Source organism: Carcharodon carcharias, chromosome 10 (genome assembly GCF_017639515.1).
Source record: "Carcharodon carcharias isolate sCarCar2 chromosome 10, sCarCar2.pri, whole genome shotgun sequence".
NCBI lineage: Eukaryota > Metazoa > Chordata > Chondrichthyes > Lamniformes > Lamnidae > Carcharodon > Carcharodon carcharias.
The window spans coordinates 82,637,008-82,658,923 of record NC_054476.1 but is presented as its reverse complement, the minus strand read 5'-3'; the positions used below and the strand labels follow the sequence as shown (position 1 = coordinate 82,658,923).

The 21,916-nt window shown below is 45.8% G+C and overlaps 1 protein-coding gene across 1 annotated transcript in view; it reads left to right on the top strand.

Annotated features, from left to right (window-relative positions):
• The window catches only part of ehf (ets homologous factor), a 224,985-nt gene that overhangs the window by 142,536 nt on the left and 60,533 nt on the right, over window positions 1-21,916 (top strand). The window contains exons 2-4 of the mRNA XM_041197910.1: window positions 9,757-9,862; window positions 14,071-14,364; window positions 19,991-20,050. Of these exons, the coding sequence (XP_041053844.1) occupies window positions 9,760-9,862; window positions 14,071-14,364; window positions 19,991-20,050 (457 nt within the window). The 5' untranslated portion in view covers window positions 9,757-9,759. The remainder of the gene's footprint in view (window positions 1-9,756; window positions 9,863-14,070; window positions 14,365-19,990; window positions 20,051-21,916) is intronic.

The window sequence follows — 21,916 nt, the reverse complement described above, 5'->3', positions numbered from 1 at the left end:
ATCCTGTTGCCGCATTATTTGCTGTCCTGTTGCCGCAGAATTCTTTATTCAGTTGCCACAGTATTCCCTATTCTGTTTCCGTGGTATTCCCTGTCCTGTTCCCACACTATTTCCTGTCCTGTTGCCTTGGTATTCCCTATTTTGTTGGCGCAGTATTCCCTATCCTATTGCTGCAGTATTTTCTATCCTGTTGCTGCAGTGTTCACTACCCTGTTGTCACAGTATTCCCTATCCTGTTGACGCAGAATTCCCTATCCTGTTGCTGCAGTATTCCCTGTCTTGTTGCTGCAATATTGCCTATCCTGTTGCCGCAGGATTCCCTATCCTGTTGCTGCAGTATTCCCCATTCTATTGCCTCAGTATTCCCTCTCCTATTGCTGCAGTATTCCCTATCCTGTTGCTGCAATATTCCCTATCCTACTGCTGCAGTATTCCCTGTCCTGTTGCTGCAGTATTCTGTGTCCTGTTGCTGCAGGATTCCCCGTTCTGTTGCCTCAGTATTCCTTCTTCTATTGCTGTAGTATCCCCTATCCTGTTGCTGCAGTATTCCCTGTCCTGTTGCTGCAGTATTCCCTGTCCTATTGCTGCAGTATTCCCCATTCTGTTGCCTCAGTATTCCCTCTCCTATTGCTGCAGTATTCCCTGTTCTTTTGCTGCAGTATTCCCTATCCTGTTGCTGCAATATTCCCTATCCTACTGCTGCAGTATTCCCTGTCCTGTTGCTGCAGTATTCTGTGTCCTGTTGCTGCAGGATTCCCCATTCTGTTGCCTCAGTATTCCCTCTCCTATTGCTGCAGGATTCCCTATCCTATTGCTGCAGTATTCCCTGTCCTATTACTGCAGTATACCCTATCCTGTTGCTGCAGTATTCCCTGTCCTATTGCTGCAGTATTCCCTGTCCTATTACTGCAGTATTCACTATCTTGTTGCCACAATACTACCTATCCTATTGCCACAATATCCCCTATCCTGTTGCTGCAGTATTCCCTATTCTGTTGCTGCAGTATTCCCTATTATGTTGCTGCAGTATTCCCTGTCCTGTTCCTGCAATATTCCCTGGCCTGTGGCCGCAGTCCTCCCTGTCCTGTTGCTGCAATATTTCCTGTCCTGTTGCCGCAGTACTCCCGGTCCTTTCGCCACAGTATTCCCTATCCTGTTGCTGCAATATTCCCTGTCCTTTGCTGCAGTATTCCCTATCTTGTTGCTGCAGTATTCCCAGTACTATGCCACAGTATTCTCTATCCTATGGTGCATTATTCCCTGTCCTGTTGCTGCAGTATTCCCTATCCTGTTGCCGCAGTATTTGCTGTCCTGTTGCTGCAGAATTCTTTATTCAGTTGCCACAGTATTCCCTATTCTGTTTCCGTGGTATTCCCTGTCCTGTTCCCACACTAATTCCTGTCCTGTTGCCTTGGTATTCCCTATTTTGTTGGTGCAGTATTCCCTATCCTACTGCTGCAGTATTTTCTATCCTGTTGCTGCAGTGTTCGCTACCCTGTTGTCACAGTATTCCCTATCCTGTTGACGCAGAATTCCCTATCCTGTTGCTGCAGTATTCCCTGTCTTGTTGTTGCAATATTGCCTATCCTGTTGCAGCAGGATTCCCTATCCTGTTGCTGCAGTATTCCCCATTCTGTTGCCTCAGTATTCCCTCTCCTATTGCTGCAGTATTCCCTGTTCTTTTGCTGCAGTATTCCCTATCCTGTTGCTGCAATATTCCCTATCCTACTGCTGCAGTATTCCCTGTCCTGTTGCTGCAGTATTCTGTGTCCTGTTGCTGCAGGATTCCCCGTTCTGTTGCCTCAGTATTCCCTCTCCTATTGCTGCAGGATTCCCTATCCTATTGCTGCAGTATTCCCTGTTCTTTTGCTGTAGTATTCCCTATCCTGTTGCTGCAATATTCCCTATGGTACTGCTGCAGTATTCCCTGTCCTGTTGCTGCAGTATTCTGTGTCCTGTTGCTGCAGGATTCCCCGTTCTGTTGCCTCAGTATTCCTTCTTCTATTGCTGTAGTATCCCCTATCCTGTTGCTGCAGTATTCCCTATCCTGTTGCTGCAGTATTCCCTGTCCTATTGCTGCAGTATTCCCCATTCTGTTGCCTCAGTATTCCCTCTCCTATTGCTGCAGTATTCCCTGTTCTTTTGCTGCAGTATTCCCTATCCTGTTGCTGCAATATTCCCTATCCTACTGCTGCAGTATTCCCTGTCCTGTTGCTGCAGTATTCTGTGTCCTGTTGCTGCAGGATTCCCCGTTCTGTTGCCTCAGTATTCCCTCTCCTATTGCTGCAGGATTCCCTATCCTATTGCTGCAGTATTCCCTGTCCTATTGCTGCAGTATTCCCTATCCTGTTGCTGCAGTATTCCCTGTCCTATTGCTGCAGTATTCCCTGTCCTATTACTGCAGTATTCACTATCTTGTTGCCACAATACTACCTATCCTATTGCCACAATATCCCCTATCCTGTTGCTGCAGTATTCCCTATTCTGTTGCTGCAGTATTCCCTATTATGTTGCTGCAGTATTCCCTGTCCTGTTCCTGCAATATTCCCTGGCCTGTGGCCGCAGTCCTCCCTGTCCTGTTGCTGCAATATTTCCTGTCCTGTTGCCGCAGTACTCCCGGTCCTTTCGCCACAGTATTCCCTATCCTGTTGCTGCAATATTCCCTGTCCTTTGCTGCAGTATTCCCTATCTTGTTGCTGCAGTATTCCCAGTACTATGCCACAGTATTCTCTATCCTATGGTGCATTATTCCCTGTCCTGTTGCTGCAGTATTCCCTATCCTGTTGCCGCAGTATTTGCTGTCCTGTTGCCGCAGAATTCTTTATTCAGTTGCCACAGTATTCCCTATTCTGTTTCCGTGGTATTCCCTGTCCTGTTCCCACACTAATTCCTGTCCTGTTGCCTTGGTATTCCCTATTTTGTTGGTGCAGTATTCCCTATCCTACTGCTGCAGTATTTTCTATCCTGTTGCTGCAGTGTTCGCTACCCTGTTGTCACAGTATTCCCTATCCTGTTGACGCAGAATTCCCTATCCTGTTGCTGCAGTATTCCCTGTCTTGTTGTTGCAATATTGCCTATCCTGTTGCAGCAGGATTCCCTATCCTGTTGCTGCAGTATTCCCCATTCTGTTGCCTCAGTATTCCCTCTCCTATTGCTGCAGTATTCCCTGTTCTTTTGCTGCAGTATTCCCTATCCTGTTGCTGCAATATTCCCTATCCTACTGCTGCAGTATTCCCTGTCCTGTTGCTGCAGTATTCTGTGTCCTGTTGCTGCAGGATTCCCCGTTCTGTTGCCTCAGTATTCCCTCTCCTATTGCTGCAGGATTCCCTATCCTATTGCTGCAGTATTCCCTGTTCTTTTGCTGTAGTATTCCCTATCCTGTTGCTGCAATATTCCCTATGGTACTGCTGCAGTATTCCCTGTCCTATTGCCGCCGTACTCCCAGTCCTGTCGCCACAGTATTCCCTGTCATTTTGCTGCAGTATTCCATATCCTGTTGATGCAGTTTTTGCTGTCTTGTTGCTGCAGTATTCCCTGTACTTTTGCTGCAGATTTCCCTATCTTGTTGCTGCAATGGTCCCTATCCTGCTGCTGCAGTATTCCCTATCCTGTTGCTGCGGTGTTCCTTATGCCGTTGCTGCAGTATTTCTTAACCTGTTCCCTTAGTATTCCATATACTATTGCCGCAATATTCCCTGTCCTGTTGCTGTAGTATTCGTTATCCTGTTGCTTCATTATGTCCTGTCCTGTTGCTGCTGTATTCCCTATCCTGTTGCAGCAGTGTTCCCTGTCCTCTCGCCGCAGTTTTCCTTATCCTGTTGCTGCAGTATTCCCTGTCTTGTTGCTGCAGTATTCCCGATCCTGTCACTGCAGTGTTCCCTATCCTGTTGCTGCAGTATTCCATATCCTTTTGCCACGGTATTCCCTATCCTGTTGCTGCAGTATTCCTCATCCTGTTGCCGCTGTATTCCTTATCCTGTTGCTGCAGTAGTCCCTATCCTGTTGCCGCAGCATTCCCTGTCCTATTGCTGCCGAATTCCCTGTCCTGTTGTAGCCTTATTCCATGTCCTGTTTCCACAGTATTCCTTGTCCTGTTGCTGCATTATTCCTTACCCAGTTGCTGCAGTTTCCCTTATCCTTTTGCCGCAGTATTCCTTGTCCTGTTGCCGTAGTATTCCCTATCCTTTGGCAGCAGTATTCCCTATCCTGTTCCTGCAGTATTCCTTAACATTTTGCCACAGTTTTCCCTATCTTGTTGTTGCAGTATTCTCTATCTTGTTTCTGCAATATTCCTTGTCCTGTTGCCGCAGTATTCCCTGTCCTGTTTCCACAGTATTCCCTATCTTGTTGCTACAGTATTCCCTATTTGTTGCTGTAGTATTCCATATCCTGTTGCCTCAGTATTCCCTATCCTGTTGCCACAGTATTCCCTATCCTAGTGCTGCAGTATTCCCTATTGTGTTGCCTCATTACTCCCTATCCTTTTGCTGCAGTATTGCCTTTCCTTCTGGTGCAGTATTCCCTTTCCTGTTTCCACATTATTCCCTATCTTGTTTCTGCAATATTCCCTGTCCTATTGCTGCAGTATTCCCTGTCTTGTTGCTGCAGCATTCGCTGGCCTGTTGCTGCAGTGTTCCCTATACGGTTGCTGCAGTATTCTGTGTCCTGTTGCCACAGTATTCCCCATTCTGTTGCCTCAGTATTCCCTCTCCTATTGCTGCAGCATTCCCTATCCTGTTGCTGCAGTGTTCCCTATACGGTTGCTGCAGTATTCTGTGTCCTTTTGCTGCAGTATTCCCCGTTCTGTTGCCTCAGTATTCCCTCTCCTATTGCTGCAGTATTCCCTATCCTATTGCTGCAGTATTTCCTATCCCCTTATTGCAGTATTCCCTGTTCTTTTGCTGCAGTATTCCTTATCCTGTTGCTGCAATATTCCCTATCCTACTGCTGCAGAATTCCCTATCCTGTTGCTGCAATATTCCCTCTCCTATTGCTGCAGGATTCCCTATCCTGTTGCTGCAGAATTCCCTATCCTGTTGCTGCAGTGTTCCCTATACAGTTGCTGCAGTATTCTGTGTCCTGTTGCTGCAGTATTCCCCGTTCTGTTGCCTCAGTATTCCTTCTTCTATTGCTGTAGTATTCCCTATCCTGTTGCTGCAGTATTCCCTATCCTGTTGCTGCAGTATTCCCTGTCCTGTTGCCGCAGTATTCCCTATCCTGTTGCCGCAGTATTCCCTGTCCTATTGCTGCAGTGTTCCCTGTCTTATTACTGCAGTATTCACTATCTTGTTGCCACAATACTACCTATCCTATTGCCGCAATATTCCCTATCCTGTTGCTGCAGTATTCCCTATTCTGTTGCTGCAGTATTCCCTATCCTGTTCCTGCAGTGTTCCCTATCATGTTGCCGCAGTATTCCCTGTCCTGTTCCTGCAATATTCCCTGGCCTGTTGCCGCAGTCCTCCCTGTCCTGTTGCTGCAGTATTCCCAGTACTCTGCCACAGTATTCCCTATCCTATGGTGCATTATTCCCTGTCCTGTTGCTGCAGTATTCCCTATCCTATTGCCACAGTATTCGCTGTCCTGTTGCTGCAGTATTCACTAACTTGTTGCCGCAATACTCCCTATCCTGTTGCCACAGGATGCCCTATTCTATTGCTGCAGTTGTCCCTACCCTGTTGCTGGAATATTCCCTACACTGTTACCGCAATATTCCCTATCCTGTTGCTGCAGTATTCCCTATTCTGTTGCTGCAGTATTCCCTATCCTGTTCCTGCAATGTTCCCTATCATGTTGCTGCAGTATTCCCTGTCCTGTTGCTGCAGTATTCCCTGTCCTGTTGCTGCATTATTTCCTGTCCTGTTGCCGCAGTATTCTTTATTCTGTTGCCACAGTACTCCCTATCCTGTTGACGCAGTATTCCCTGTCCTGTTGCCTAAATAACCCCAATATTGCTGCCGCAGTATTCCCAATCCTACTGCTGCAGTATTCCCCGTCCTGTTGCTGCAATATTCCCAGTACTATGCCACAGTATTCCCTATCCTATGGTGCATTATTCCCTGTCCTGTTGCCGCAGTGTCCCCTGTCCAGTTGATGGAGTATGCCTTATCCGGTTGCCGCAGTATTCCATCACATTTTGCAACAGTATTCCCTGTCCTCTTGCCACAGTATTCCCTATCCTGTTGTCGCAGCATTCCCTGTCCTGAAGCTGGAATATTCCCTGCCCTGTTGCCACAGTATTCCCTATCTTGTTGCTGCAGTACTCCCTTTCCTGTTGCTGCAGTGTTCCCTACAATTTTGCAGCAGAATTCCCTATCTTGTGCTGCAATATTCTTTATCCTGTTGCCATGGTATTCCTTCTCGTGTTACCGCAGTATTCCTTGTCCTGTTGCCATAGTATTCCCTGTCCTTTTGCTGCAGTATTCTCTATATTGTTGCCGCAGTATTCCCTGTCCTGTTGCTGCAGTATTCCCTGTCCTGTTGCCGCAATACTCCCGATCTTGTTGCCGCAGTATTCCCTATCGTGTTGCCACAGTACTCCCTATCCTGTTGCTGCAGTATTCCCTGTACTTTTGCAGCAGAATTGCCTATCTTGTTGCCACACTATTCCTTATCCTGTTGCCACGGTATTCCTTCTCCTGTTGCTACAGTATTCCTTATCCTGCTGCTGCAATATTCCCTACCCTTTTGCTGCAGTATTCCCTGTCCTGTTGCTGCAGTATTCCCTCTCCTGTTGCTGCAGTATTCCCTGTCCTGTTGCTGCAGTATTCCCTGTCCTGTTGCTGCAGTATTTCCTGTCCTGTTGCCGCAGTATTCTTTATTCTGTTGCCACAGTATTCCCTAACCTTTTGACGCAGTATTCCCTGTCCTGTTGCCTAAATAACCCCAATATTGCTGCCGCAGTATTCCCAATCCTACTGCTGCAGTATTCCCCATCCTGTTGCTGCAGTATTCCCAGTACTATGCCACAGTATTCCCTATCCTATGGTGCATTATTCCCTGTCCTGTTGCCGCAGCATCCCCTGTCCAGTTGATGGAGTATGCCTTATCCGGTTGCTGCAGTATTCCCTCACATTTTGCAACAGTATTCCCTGTCTTCTTACCACAGTATTCCCTGTCCTGTTGTCGCAGCATTCCCTGTCCTGTTGCTGGAATATTCCCTGCCCTGTTACCGCAGTATTCCCTATCTTGTTGCTGCAGTACTCCCTTTCCTGTTGCTGCAGTGTTCCCTACAATTTTGCAGCAGAATTCCCTATCTTGTTGCCGCAATATTCTTTATCCTGTTACCAAGGTATCCCTTCTCGTGTTACCGCAGTATTCCCTGTCCTGTTGCCATAGTATTCCCTGTCCTTTTGCTGCAGTATTCTCTATATTGTTGTCGAAGTATTCCCTGTCCTGTTGCTGCAGTATTCCCTGTCCTGTTGCCGCAATACTCCCGGTCTTGTTGCCGCAGTATTCCCGATCGTGTTGCCACAGTACTCCCTATCCTGTTGCTGCAGTATTCCCTGTACTTTTGCAGCAGAATTGCCTATGTTGTTGCCACACTATTCCTTATCCTGTTGCCACGGTATTCCTTCTCCTGTTGCTACAGTATTCCTTATCCTGCTGCTGCAATATTCCCTACCCTTTTGCTGCAGTATTTGCTGTCCTGTTGCTGCAGTATTCCCTGTCCTGTTGCTGCAGTATTCCCTCTCCTGTTGCTGCAGTATTCCCTGTCCTGTTGCTGCAGTATTCCCTGTTCTGTTGCTGCAGTATTCATTATCCTGTTGCTGCAGTATTCCCTATTCAGTTGCCGCAGTCTTTGCTGTCCTGTTGCTGCAGTATTCCCTATCTTGTGGCTGCAATACTCCTTATCCTGTTGCCACAATATTCCCTATCCTGTTGCTGCAGTATTCCATATCCTGTTGCCGCAGTATTCCCTATCCTATTGCCAGTTTTCAATGTCCTGTTGCTGTAGTATTCACTGTGCGATTGCTGCAGTATTCCCTATCTTGTTGCTACAATACACCTGATCCTGTTTCGCAATGTTCCCTATCCTGTTGCTGCAGTATTTCCTATCCAGTTGCCACAGTATTCCCTATCCTGTTGCTGCAATATTCCTTATCCTGTTGCTGCAGTATTCCCTATCCTGTTGCTGCAGTATTCCTTATCCTGTTGTCGCAGTATTCTCTGTCCTGTTGCTTCAGTATTCCCTATACTTTTGCTGCATTATTCCTTATCCTGTTTCTCTAGTATTCCCTGTACCTTTGCCGCAGTATTCCCTGTCTTGTTGCCATAGCATTTTCTATCCTGTTGCTGCGGTGTTCCTTATCCCGTTGCTGCAGTATTTCCTATCCTGTTCCCGTAGTATTCCATATACTATTGCCGCAATATTCCCTGTCCTGTTGCTGTAGTATTCGTTATCCTGTTGCTTCATTATGTCCTGTCCTGTTGCTGCTGTATTCCCTATCCTGTTGCCGTTGTATTCCTTATCCTGTTGCTGCAGTAGTCCCTATCCTATTGCCGCAGCATTCCCTGTCCTATTGCTGCCGAATTCCCTGTCCTGTTGTAGCCTTATTCCATGTCCTGTTTCCACAGTATTCCTTGTTCTGTTGCTGCATTATTCCTTACCCAGTTGCTGCGGTATCCCTTATCCTTTTGCCGCAGTATTCCTTGTCCTGTTGCCGTAGTAATCCCTATCCTTTGGCAGCAGTATTCCCTATCCTGTTCCTGCAGTATTCCTTAACATTTTGCCACAGTTTTCCCTATCTTGTTGTTGCAGTATTCTCTATCTTGTTTCTGCAATATTCCTTGTCCTGTTGCCGCAGTATTCCCTGTCCTGTTTCCACAGTATTCCCTATCTTGTTGCTGCAGTATTCCCTATTTGTTGCTGCAGTATTCCATATCCTGTTGCCTCAGTATTCCCTATCCTGTTGCCACAGTATTCCCTATCCTAGTGCTGCAGTATTCCCTATTGTGTTGCCTCATTACTCCCTATCCTTTTGCTGCAGTATTGCCTTTCCTTCTGGTGCAGAATTCCCTTTCCTGTTTCCACATTATTCCCTATCTTGTTTCTGCAATATTCCCTGTCCTATTGCTGCAGTATTCCCTGTCTTGTTGCTGCAGCATTCGCTGGCCTGTTGCCACAGTATTCCCCATTCTGTTGCCTCAGTATTCCCTCTGCTATTGCTGCAGCATTCCCTATCCTGTTGCTGCAGTGTTCCCTATACGGTTGCTGCAGTATTCTGTGTCCTTTTGCTGCAGTTTTCCCTATCCTGTTACCTCATTATTCCCTAACCTGTTGCCGCAGTATTTCCTATCCTGTTGCCACAGTATTCCCTATTCTATTGCTGCAGTATTGTCTATCCCAATGGTGCAGTGTTCCCTCTTCCATTGCTGCAGTATTCCCTATCTCTTTTTTTCACAGTATTCCATATCCCATTTTGCAGTGGTCCCTATCCTGTTGCTGCAGTATTCCAATCCCATTGCTGCAGAGTTCCCTATTGCATCACTGCATTATTCCCTATTGCGCTGCTGTAGTGTTCCCCATTCCCTGTTGACATTGTGAGCTAACCTTAAGTAAATGTTGGGAAGGGAGTTTTGGACTCCATGTTCTGACCTACAGTTGAATTTTCCAATTGCAGCCTCGTTGACTGCAGGAGTTTATTCGCAGTTACAAATCATTTTTCTTTCAATAGCGATAACTGGAACCACCTTTACTGAGAGGCCATTAAGAACAGCTCACTGATGAGGCATTTTTTCTTCTTTCAATTCCAGATCATGATTTTGCAGGACAGAAACGTAATGAATACTCAGTTCAGAAGTCATTCTGTACCTCAGCAATTACCATCTATATGGAGCAGCCTTGACCATGGAAGCAATGGTAGGATTTGCATTGAAATCACTGGAAGCAAAAATGGGGAAAAATATCAAACAAGTTTCCAATTCGCTATCACCCGTTTCACTCTAGCACACAAATCCATGATCTACCCAGGGGAGCTTTAAAAACAGAACTTGCCCGTTAGCTTTCCAAAGCCCAGCTTTTATTTACACCAACCTATCTTCTCTCCATGCCCTTCAATCTATCTCTGTATTAAAACACATCTAGGTGTCTATTCAACCCATTTATGTTTGTTCCACATTTCCTTACAGTCTGTTAAACAATTAGTACATCAGGAAAAGTCAAGTCAAGGGCTACTGCAGTACCAGCTGCTAGGCTTTGATCAATGATCACACAAGGATATGAGCCACAAGTATCCTGCAGTCAAATATACAACAGTTTAAGAGATGTTTGTGTATGCCAACTTTTAAAAAGCTAGTGACAATGTTTCTGTTTTAAAGAAAGAACCAAATATGGGTGGGGCAAATCAATCTCTTGCACTCTTTGAAAGTTCTTAATTTTTGCCAGTTAACGGACATACAAGTTCCAAAAGACATTCAGTACTCAAAAGGGTTAATCTGCATCATTTCAAATGTGGAGGGGAATTCTCCAGACATCGATTTTATACCCACTCACTAGCCTGGAAGCAGTGCATATGAGGAGTTAAAATCATCCAACTCCACTTAGCTTGACAAAGCCCAAGGTGGAAACGTTCCACAAAGCCCAAGGTGGAAACGTTCCCAGCCAACAACTTTATCCTTATGGAGACTTATCATTGATTCAGTGTGGGAAAAGGTTAGTGTTCCTTTACACCACCTCAAAAAGATAAGAAGTTGCATTTATGCAGCGTCATTCACAACCTCAGGAGCTCTCAAAGTGCTTCACAGCCAATGAAGTACTTTTGGAAGTGTAGTCACTGTTATAAGGTAGGAAACATGGAAGTCAATCTGCACACAACAAGGTCTCACAAATAGCAAAGAGATACAAGACTCTCATGTTCATTGAGTGATAAATACTGACCAAGGCACCAAGGAATTCTGTGGCAAGTAATTCACTTCCTGACTTCTTAAAGCCTCTCCACCATCTACAAGCCACAAGTCAGGAGTATGATGGAACACTTCCCACTTGCCTGGATGAGTGCAGCTCCAACAACGCTCAAGAAGCTTGACACCATCCAGGACGAAACAGCCCACTTGATTGGTACCCCATCCACAAACATTCACTCCCTCCACCACTGATTCTCAGTAGCAGCAGTGTGTATCACCTACAAGATACACTGCAGGAATTCACCAAGGCTCCTTCGATATCACCTTCCAAACCCATGTCCATTACCATCTAGAAGGACAAGGGCAGCAGATAGATGGGAACACTGCCACATGCAATTTCCCCTCCAAGTCACCCACCATCCTGACTGGGAAATATATCGCCGTTCCTTCACTATTGCTGGGTCAAAATCCAGGAACTCCCTTCCTAACAGCACTGTGGGTGTACCTACACCACATGGACTGCAGCAGTTCAAGAAGGCAGCTCACCACCACCTTCTCAAGGGCAATTAGGAATGGGCAATAAATGTTGGCCAAGGAGGCCCACATCCCATGAAATATCAGAAAAAGTGGCCTCTCCTGCTTTTCTTCAATAGAGCCCTGGGTTCTTTTACATCTCCTTCAGAGTACACGTAGAGTCTCAGGTTAATATCTCATCCAAAAAAACGGCACCTCTGACAGTGCAGCACACCTTCAGTACTGCAATGGAGCGTTAGCCTAGATGTTGTACTGAAATGTGACTTAAAGCTATTATTCAGGGGTCACAGTGATCCTGATGAGCCAAGGCTGACACAAGTGCAATGAACTATCTACTGATGGATAGTGCTTGAATGTTCTTACACTGCTATTCCAACATTCATTGTGCCCCTTTCAAAATTACTCTGCTCCTTATCAATTGATTAAAAAATGCTTAACCATTGATAATATAAAAACAATTTTTATTTAAATGGTAAAAGCTGATGACCTCACTGGGGTGTTGCTTTGCTGCAGATCTTGGGCAGGATTTTACGTTGGTCAGGCAGGCGCGCACCCAACTCGATCGGGTATAAAATCACGTGCATCAATGTGCACTGGCGATCCTTCAGTCAGCTGGTACTCGCGAGTGTCGGCAGTGTACCTGCCGACAATTAAGAGACCTATTAAGGCCCTTAAGCAATGAATTAATTTGCATTTTTCGCTGCCCATCCAACTTTATTCTTGGCGGGCAGGCAAATCGGCCAGGTGGCCTTTGAATTTTTTACGAAACCTCATCCGGGAGAGGGATGAGATTTCCAACGGTAAGTTAAAAAAAATACAAAAAAAAATTTTCCACTTCATTTCAAACTCGCCCCTCTTCATGTGACTTGTTTATATCATTTATTAAATCTTTATTTTCCTTTGCCCAAAACTTCAGCTGCCTGAGTACTCTCTCGCACATGTGCAGATCTCGGTGCTCGCCCCCCTCCCACCCCCATCTTGGCAGCGCTGAGCCTTTCAGTGCTGGCTGGCCACTAATTGGCCAGCTAGCGTGAAATCGTGGGCAGCAGTCCATTTCACGGCCGCTCCCGGGCCTGCCTGCCCGACAAAGGGAAAATGCTGCCCCCTGAGACTGAGCTGGGGAGATTTGCAGTGAAAGCAGCCCATCACAGGAACCCTACCCGTCTCGGTTCCTTTGCAACCAGTAACCTGATCCAAGCCATTGCATCGAAAATAGCCTCAGAACACACTGTTCAAAATGAAAATCTTTTCCAAAACTCAACAAAACATAGCAGTAGCAAACAAAAAGGAAATGCTGATAAAAAGAATCTTTAATCTACCTTCACGCTCTGTATTCTTTGCTACTAACCTCTCCACACTTATCAGTGTTACTGTGCTGAAGCTTTTGTCAGGGGCAGCCCAGTAACAGATATTTATTTTGACAGGAATACCCCATCATGGTGTTAAGAATGGAAAGAAAGTGACAGCATTCAATTGTGATCTCATGAGCCAGAACAAAAATTTACCTTCCCGCTTCAGTCGGAAAGAAAGATTTGTATTTATATTGCACTTTACAGCCAATGAAGTACTTTTTGAAATGTAATACACTTTAAGTATAAGAAACCGGGCAGCCAACCTGCACTAGTGCCCACAAACAGCAACATGACCATAAGTAATCTTCTTCTCGTGATTTTAAGTGAGGGATATACGTTGGCCAGGACCACTGATTTCATGCCCCATTCAAGATAATGCCATGGGGTCTTTTCCATGCAGCTGAGGGTAGACAGGGCCTCAGTTTATGCAAAAGACAGCACCTCACTCCCTCAGAACTGTACTGGAGGTCAGCTTACATATAATGCTCAAGTCTCTGAATTGGGACTTGAACCCACAACCTTCATACTCAGACCGAGTGCTACATGCTAACCCATGGCTGACACTGCGCCAGGCTCGCACTGAGCTGGCTTTGTCCAGCTGGATCATGATCCTGACATCAGGAATCCAGAAGTGGCCATGGCAGGATGCTGGTTGCAATCCTCCTGGAGGCGGCCTGTTCAGAAGTCGCCGCCTGGAAGCCCAGCTACGTAAGGGCGGCTTGTGGGCCTGAGAAACAGGATGTCCAATTGGAGGGCTCACAGTGATGTCAGGCCGGCAGCTCCATGGATAGAGGTGGACACTGCTGAGGTGGATAAGAGACCACAGGACTTCTCAAGATGGATGCTTTCTGTAGCATTGGAGAAAATTTGAAAAAGACATATTGCCATAGCTGTCAGACTGATGGGGAGCCCCACAAATGTGTCCATTACATCCCAGCCAGTTCGCGCTTGGGTGAGTGAGAGACAGTGTCGATGGATCCCCTCAGCCTGCCGCTGGGAGGCATTTTTAAGTTAAAGGCTGGGTTGCAGCCTCAACAGGAGGCCAGGCCGCTGTCAAGAAGATCCCCTTGGTATCATTAACTTTCCCCGAGTTGGCCTAACACTGGGCCTAAGCAGCCACCTGTCACTGATGGATGGGTAGCCCCTGCTCCCACCTCCAGCAAAGTCCCTCGAAGACTTGAATGTATCAGACGGTCAACCCAACATATCATTTTCCAACTTTTCTCTGGTTCTGTCTCCTAATGCACCTCTGCAGGACCAGGAGAATTCAGCCTCACTGACTCTATTTCACTTTTGAACTTTTTGATATAAATATTCACATTGCTTTTGTATCCTCCAGCTTCAGTTGAGTATGCTAGAAGCTCGTGGCATCACACTCATCCACAGCTATGGACCAAGTACCAAGTGTGGGAGTGGCTCCAACACACATTGGACATCAATCAGTTGGACGCTAACTGTGTTTGCTTTCAAGATTTTGATGTTACTGGAGAACATCTGTGTTCCCTTACTGTTGATCATTTCAACCAAGCAACTGGACCTTTGGGTCCACTTCTCTTCGACAATCTTAGGAGCTTAAAGTGGAGCAGCAAGTACTTACCCCCAAATGGACAGCCATTGATGACAGAGCAGAGAGGCAAGTATCTTTGTGCCACCGTGCTATCTTATTTGCCTATTAACTATCAATTAAGCAAATCGTTCAGCCACCACGCTCAACTAAGACAGTTTTATTAAACTACTTAAACTTAAATGTTCATAAGATCATAAGAAATAGGAGCAGGAAAAGGCAATTCGGTCAATCGAGCCTGTTCTCTGCCATTCAATAAGATCATAGCTAATCTGAACTTGCCCTTAATGCCACTTTCCTGTCTGCCCTCATGACCCATGTCTCCCTTGTCATTCAAAAATCTGTCTAACTCAGCCTTGAATGTATTCAATGACCCAGTTTCTCCTGCTGTCTGGGGAAGAGAATTCCACAGGCTAATGACCCCCTGAGAGAAGAAATACTTCTTCATCTCTACCTTAAATGGGAGACCCCCTTATTTTTAAATTGTGCCCCTATTTCTAGATCCTATAGAAAGCATCCTCTCAGCATCTATCCCATCAAGCCCCCTCAGAATCTTATATTGTAAATGTTATTGCCACTTGTCAGCAGTAAGGAAGTCATTACCACCAACATTATTACCAACTACAAGTAGTAATATAAGACAGACATAGGTTTAAACAGTGTAACATCAATAGCTATGCCAGGACACAAAGTTGATCTGATGTTTTTTCAGTATCACATCACAAAGTGTCTTGAGAATTCTGCATTACAGCAGGCTTGGCATTTCCTAATTCGGATTTTTCAGTCTTGCACAATTGCCCACCCCCACCTTTTTGGCTCTCTGCAATATCATTCTTTAGTAAGGAGATGTTTGTCTTGTCTGGAATCCTGTGCACTTGGTCTGGAGGCATGAAGATCTCACCCAGCAGGTCAATTTAAGTTGAGCAATCACGTAGTCTAATTTTTAGAAAATATATTCATTGAGTTAAGCTACAGAGAACAGACTTTGAACTTGATGAACAAAAACAAAAATACCTGGAAAAACTCAGCAGGTCTGACAGCATCTGCGGAGAGGGATACAGTTGACATTTCAAGTCCGTATGACCCTTCATCAGAACTAAGACATATAGAAATGAGATGAAATTTAAGTTGGTAGAAGGGGGTGGGACAGGAAAGCTCGATAAGGGGCCAGTGATAGGTGGAGGCCAAGAAGAGACTGCCAAAGATGTCATAGACAAAAGGACAAAGGGGTGTTGACGGTGGTGATATTATCTAAAAGATGTGCTAATGGGGACGTTAAGGGTAGCAAGCAGGACAAGCTAGTGGTAGATGGCCCTAGTGCGGTTGGGGTGGGGGGGAAGGGATCGAAATGAGCTAAAAGATGGAGATGAAACAATAGATCGAAATGAATTTAAAAATAGGAGGGAAAAGAAAAAAATATAGTTGTAAAATAAATAATAAATTATTGGAAAAAGGGGGATTGGAAAGGGGGTGAGGATGGAGGACTAACTTGTCCTGCTTGCTTCCCTTAATGTCCGCATTAGCACATCCTTTAGATAATATTACCACTGTCAACACCCCTTTGTCCTTTTGTCTATGACATCTTTGCAATCTCTTCTTGGACTCTACCTATCACTGGTCCCCTATCGAACTGTCCTGTCCCACCTCCTTCTACCAGCTTATATTTCATCTCATTTCTATATGTCTTAGTTCTGATGAAGAGTCACACGGACTCAAAACATCAACTGTACCCCTCTCTGCAGATGCTGGCAGACCTGCTGAGTTTTTCCAGGTATTTTTGTTTTTGTTCTAGATTTCCAGCTTCCGCAGTATTTTGCTTTGAACTTCATGAAGTTGTTGAGTTCCTGTTTCACTTTCTGTCAGCATTTGGAGAATGCTAAAAATAGAAGGGGGCAAGATCAGTAGAGCTGGGAATACTGATGAATCTTCCAGTTCAATGGTAACCCTGAGCAGGTATCAGGTGAAAGGAGTGAAGGGAGAATGTGAACCGTTGCTAGTGCAGCCCTTGACCACCCACCAGCGTTCAGGTAAATGGTGGGGGAAGAGGGGCAGCAGGGTCTTGCATCATTGGGCATACAGGAAAGGGAGGAGGCAAAGTCTGTTGGAGGAGAGGCTGTAATGTGAAGCTTTTCTGGCCCCGTATAGCCACGTTACATACCTGGAAGTGGCCTTCCCACCAGCCTGCTTCAGCCTGGTGGGAAAGCTATGGGGGCTTCCTCACTCAGACCCTGATCAGGATCATACTGGGGATTGTTGGGGTGGGCAGGGGAAGGTGATTTATACTGACATCAGATGCTTCTAGTGGGCAACTCATCCCCCATCAAAACCTGTGGTGTTACCATCAGAGATCACCGGGTACAGAATGACAAGCGTAGCTGCTTCAATTTAACCAATTGCCTGCTCCTCATTGCCTCTATCTCATTGGAACATGCAAAATTCTTACAGGGCTCAACAGGGCAGATGCAGAAGGATGTTTCCCCTGGATGGGGTGTCCAGAACCAGGTGACACAGTCTCAGAATAAGAGGCAGGTCATTCAGGACTGAGAATGAGGGGGAATTTCTCACTCAGAGGGTGGCATTCTCTACACCAGGGAGATGTGGAGGCTCAGTCATTGAGCATGTTCAAGACTGAGATCGAAGGATTTCTAATTACTAATGACATCAAAGGATTACAGGGATAGTGCGGAACATGGTGTTGAGGTAGGAGATCAGCCATGGTTGACTTGAATGAGGGAGCAGGCTCAAATGGCCAAATGGCCTCCTTCTGTTCCTAATTATTTTGTTCCTATGTTCCTGCTGAGTGAGAAGAGATAAATTTCTCCTGAGCTTTAGTTTGACACATACTGGAATGATGCCACATTGGGTCAGAATTAAACATTCTCAGAACAACCACAAAGTGGGTTAGACTTAGTGTTCTCCTACAATGCACAATAAACCACACCTATTACTGTCTCAGCATGACATGCCAGTTTTCTAATCTCAGATGTAAATTTGTTGAATTAATGCCCATCTGTGAAAATGTACAGACAGTGTTGAGTCATTCACTTGCAAACAGGACTAACCTATTCAGAATCATTTCCTGGTTTGCGTACACCAGCTGCTACATTGGACTAAGCCAAGGGCAGGCTTGTCCAGCCTTTTTGTGTGGAGGGGCCATAATTCCATTTCTTTCGCACCCAAGAAGCTGATGAACAAATTTTGGAAAGATAAGGGTTGGTACAACATTAAACATGATTTTCAAAAAAAATGAGGTATGAACAAAAGAAACAACTTGCTGAGCAAAATTAAAGCAATGCCCCTCTCTCTCTTCCACCCCCTCACTCTCCCCCACCCTCTCTCATTCTCTCTCTCTCTCTCTCTCCCACTTTCTCTCTCTCTCTCTTAGAGCCAGGTGAAAGTGAATCTCCTGTGCCCCCACACATACTCTCTCTCTCTCTATCACCTTTCTGAAATCCTCTTCTTTTCCCTCTTGGTGTTCCCTGCTCCTCCGATCACAGTCTGTTTCCCTCCCATGTTTGCTGTTGATAGGCTCACTAGTGAGGGAGAGGAATGGCCTGTTATTGGATGAGCAGTCCCTCACAGATATCTTCAATTTCACTTACCATCTGACCAGCATGTTGACCAGTGGCCATGGGGGCCCAAGGGGCTTCACAGGCCACAATCTGGCCCACAGACTGCGGGTTGGATAAGCCTGCCCAAGGGCAACTGAGACATGTGCAGGCATCTCATGGAATTGATTCCTCCGGCTGCTGAGAGGGTTTCATACTGAGGTGTCAAGGTGCTACTTGCAGCCTAATAGGCATCAGCAGCCCTGTGAGATGCTTCACTTTGCATTTGAATGACAGACACAAGGACATAAGTAAACATGGAATGAAAATTGGCCAAGCAAGTCCTTTCCTGCACACACCTTGCAGAATATGTCCAGTCATAATTTCTACTTAATCCAACTGGTGCCCTGCAGTATTGTCTCAGTTCCCCCCAACCAAACATTTCACATCTAGGAGAAAGGAAACAAAGAAAGGTGTATTTCTCAGGATATCCCAATGTTCTTCACAGCCAATGATGTACTAGTGAAGTATGGTCATTCCGGTTGTAATATTGGAATGGTAGAGGTCAGTTTGCGCACAGCAATGTCCTATAAACAGCATTGTAATAATGAACAGGTAAACTGTATAAGTGATATTGGTTGAGAGATACATTCTGGAGGGAAACCAAGGAGAACTTTGCTGTTGTTCTTTGAAATAGCGCCATGGAATCATTTCCACTCACCTGGTGGATCTAACACCTCATTCGAAAGATGCACTTGTAACACTGCAGCATTCTCTCAATAGTGCACTGAAGTCAGTCTCAATTTGTGCCCAAGTCTTTAAAGTGGGACCATGAATCTGCAACTTTCGGACCTCAGACCTAGAGTGCTACCAATGAGCCAAAGCTGACACTGAGTACAAAGCTGCCTTGTCATTCAGACTCAGCAATCTTTGTTCCCTGTCACTCAGCACAATACATAATGCTTGATCAAACAATACTTGATCACTTGATCAATTTATTGAAAATTTCTAAGGAGGAAAGTCTTTCCGACAAGGATACATACATCTGTAGGATGATTCACATCCTTCTAGAGTCTTTACATTGTCATTTCAAACTCTTATTGGTCCTGCTGGGGAAAAGGGGGAATATCGGGTGGAAACTGCTTTCTCATACAGTGGCAGCAGGAATTACTGGTAAACCCATCAATTTTCACTTAGCTCTGAGACAAGAACCTCAAAAATGGCCCTAATAGTCCCTCAGAGCACTCTGCTTGGCAATTCAGAAGCTGTAGTAATATGCATCAGCTGAGATCTTAGCCAGAATAAAGTGCATGGGTGATTTGTTTTAGAATCATGGAATGCTTACATCACAGAGGAAGCCATTCGGACCATCGTGACCATGCTGGCTTTCTTTTCTTTCCATGAAATAAATATTTACAGCACCCAAAGTAAGAACAAGGCTTTTCTAGTGATTTTTAATATAAAATAGTTGAAAGCAAAAAACTGCGGATGCTAGAAATCCAAAACAAAAATAAAAATACCTGGAAAAACTCAGCAGGTCTGGCAGCATCTGCAGAGAGGAACACAGTTAACGTTTCGAGTCCGTATGACTCTGTTGAAGAGTCATGCGGACTCGAAACATTAACTGTGTTCCTCTTCGCAGATGCTGCCAGGCCTGCTGAGTTTTTCCAGGTATTTTTATTTTTGTTTTATAAAAGAGTTGAAACTTAAGGTGATTACTATTTTGCAGTCAGAGAAGGACGTTCATTAGGGTCGAATCTGTAGCTAACTCTGGACCCAATACTGAACCTACATAATATGCAACATGGCTGAATAATCTAAAGCCAAGACGCCAATTCTCTCTGCATGTTTTGCAAAGTCACATACCTATGACCTCCAGAGGGAAGATTCATGCCAGATGAAGTGTAATTCCATGACCAGAAGTGAAAAAATCGTGTCCTCTGGTGCTGATCCTATTTTGGTATGAAATGTGGAAAATCGCTGCACAACCACAATGAACACAGCAATGATTTGGAACATTTGATGACAATAATTATAACGCAGGACCACTTGATGTTAGCATTGAGATCAGTGATTTACTTCAAGGCTTAACAATCATTTTCACAAATCTTGAAGAAAAGGAAATAATTTTTCTATTTTCTCATTAGGTTCCTTTTCAAATGACATGCTGTTCCCAGTCAATGCCACAGTTAAATCACAAGCAATCGGTAAGCACTTGGATAATCTTTAACATCATCTAGAGTTATATCACCAAATAAAAACCTAAGAAGTTGACAAAGATATCAATAACCTCCCCGACACCCCCCAGGCAAACAGCAAAGGCTCTGCAATTCTGACAGAAGCACCCCAATCCAAACACACAGAACCTACCAAATTCACACACACAGCAACCTCCCGAATCCACACACAGCAACCTCCCCAATCCATACACACAGCAACCTCCCCAATCCACACACACAGCAACCTCCCCAATCCACATACACAGCAACTTTCCCAATCCACACACACAGCACCATCCCCAATCCACACACATCACCAATCCACACACACTGCAACCTCCCCAATCCACAAATGCAGCAACATCCCCAATCCACAAACACAGCGACCTCCCCAATCCACACACACAGCAACCTCCCAATCGACACACACAACAACCTCCCCAATCCACACACACAGCAACCTCCCCAAACCACACACACATCATCCTCCCCAATCCACACACACAGCAACGACCCCAATCCACACACAGCAACCTCCCCAATCCACACACAGCAACCTCCCTAATCCACACACCAAACTCCCCAATCCACACACACAGCAACCTCCCCAATCCACACACACAGCAACCTCCCCAATCCACACACACAGCAACCTCCCCAGTCCAAACACAGCAACTGACCCAATCCACATAGCAACCGCCCAAACCCACACACACAACAACCTCCACAATCCACAGACACAGCAACCTCCCCAATCCACACACAGCAACCACCCCAAACCACAAACACAGCAACCTCCCCAATCCACAGAAACAGCAACCTCCCCAATCCACAAACACAGCAACCTCCCCAATCCAAACACACAGCAACGTCCCCAATCCACAAACACAGCAAACTCCCAAATCCACACACACAGCAACTTCCCCAAACCACACACACAGAAATCTCCCTAATCTACACATACAGAAACCTCCCCAATTCACACACACAGCAAGGTCCCCAATCCACACACAATAACCAGACCAATCCACATAGCAACCTCCCCAATCCACACACAGAGCAACCTCCCCAAACCACACACACAGCGACCTCCCCAATCCACACACACAGTAACCTCCCCAATCCACACAGCAACCTCGTCAATCCACACATACAGCAACCTCCCCAATCCACAGACACAGCAATCTCCCCAATCCACAAAGCAACCGCGTCAATCCACACACACAGCAACCTCCCTAATCTACACATACAGAAAGCTCCCCAATGCACACCCACTGCAACCTCCCCAATCCACACACAGAGCAACGTCCCCAAACCACACACACATCAAACTCCCCAATCCACACACACAGCAACCTCCCCAATCCACACTCGCAACAACGTCCCCAATCCACACACACAGAGTTCTCCCCAATCCACACACGCAACAAAGTCCCCAATCCACACACACAGCAATCTCCCCAAACCACACAGCAACCTTGACAATCCACACAGCAACCTCGCCAATCGACACACACACAGCAACCTCCCCAATCCAAACACACAGCAACCTCCTCAATTCACAAACAAGCCAAACGCCCCAATCCACACACACAACAACGTCCCCAATCCACACACACAACAACCTCCCCAATCCACACACACAGCAACCTCCCCAATCCACACACACAGCAACCTCCCCAATCCACACAGCAACCTCCCCAATCCACACAGACAGCAACCTCCCCAATCCACACACACAGCAATCTCCCCAGTCCACACCAGCAACCTCCCCAATCCACACACACAGCAACCTCCCCAATCCACACACACAGCAATCTCCCCAATCCACACACACAGCAATCTCCCAAATCC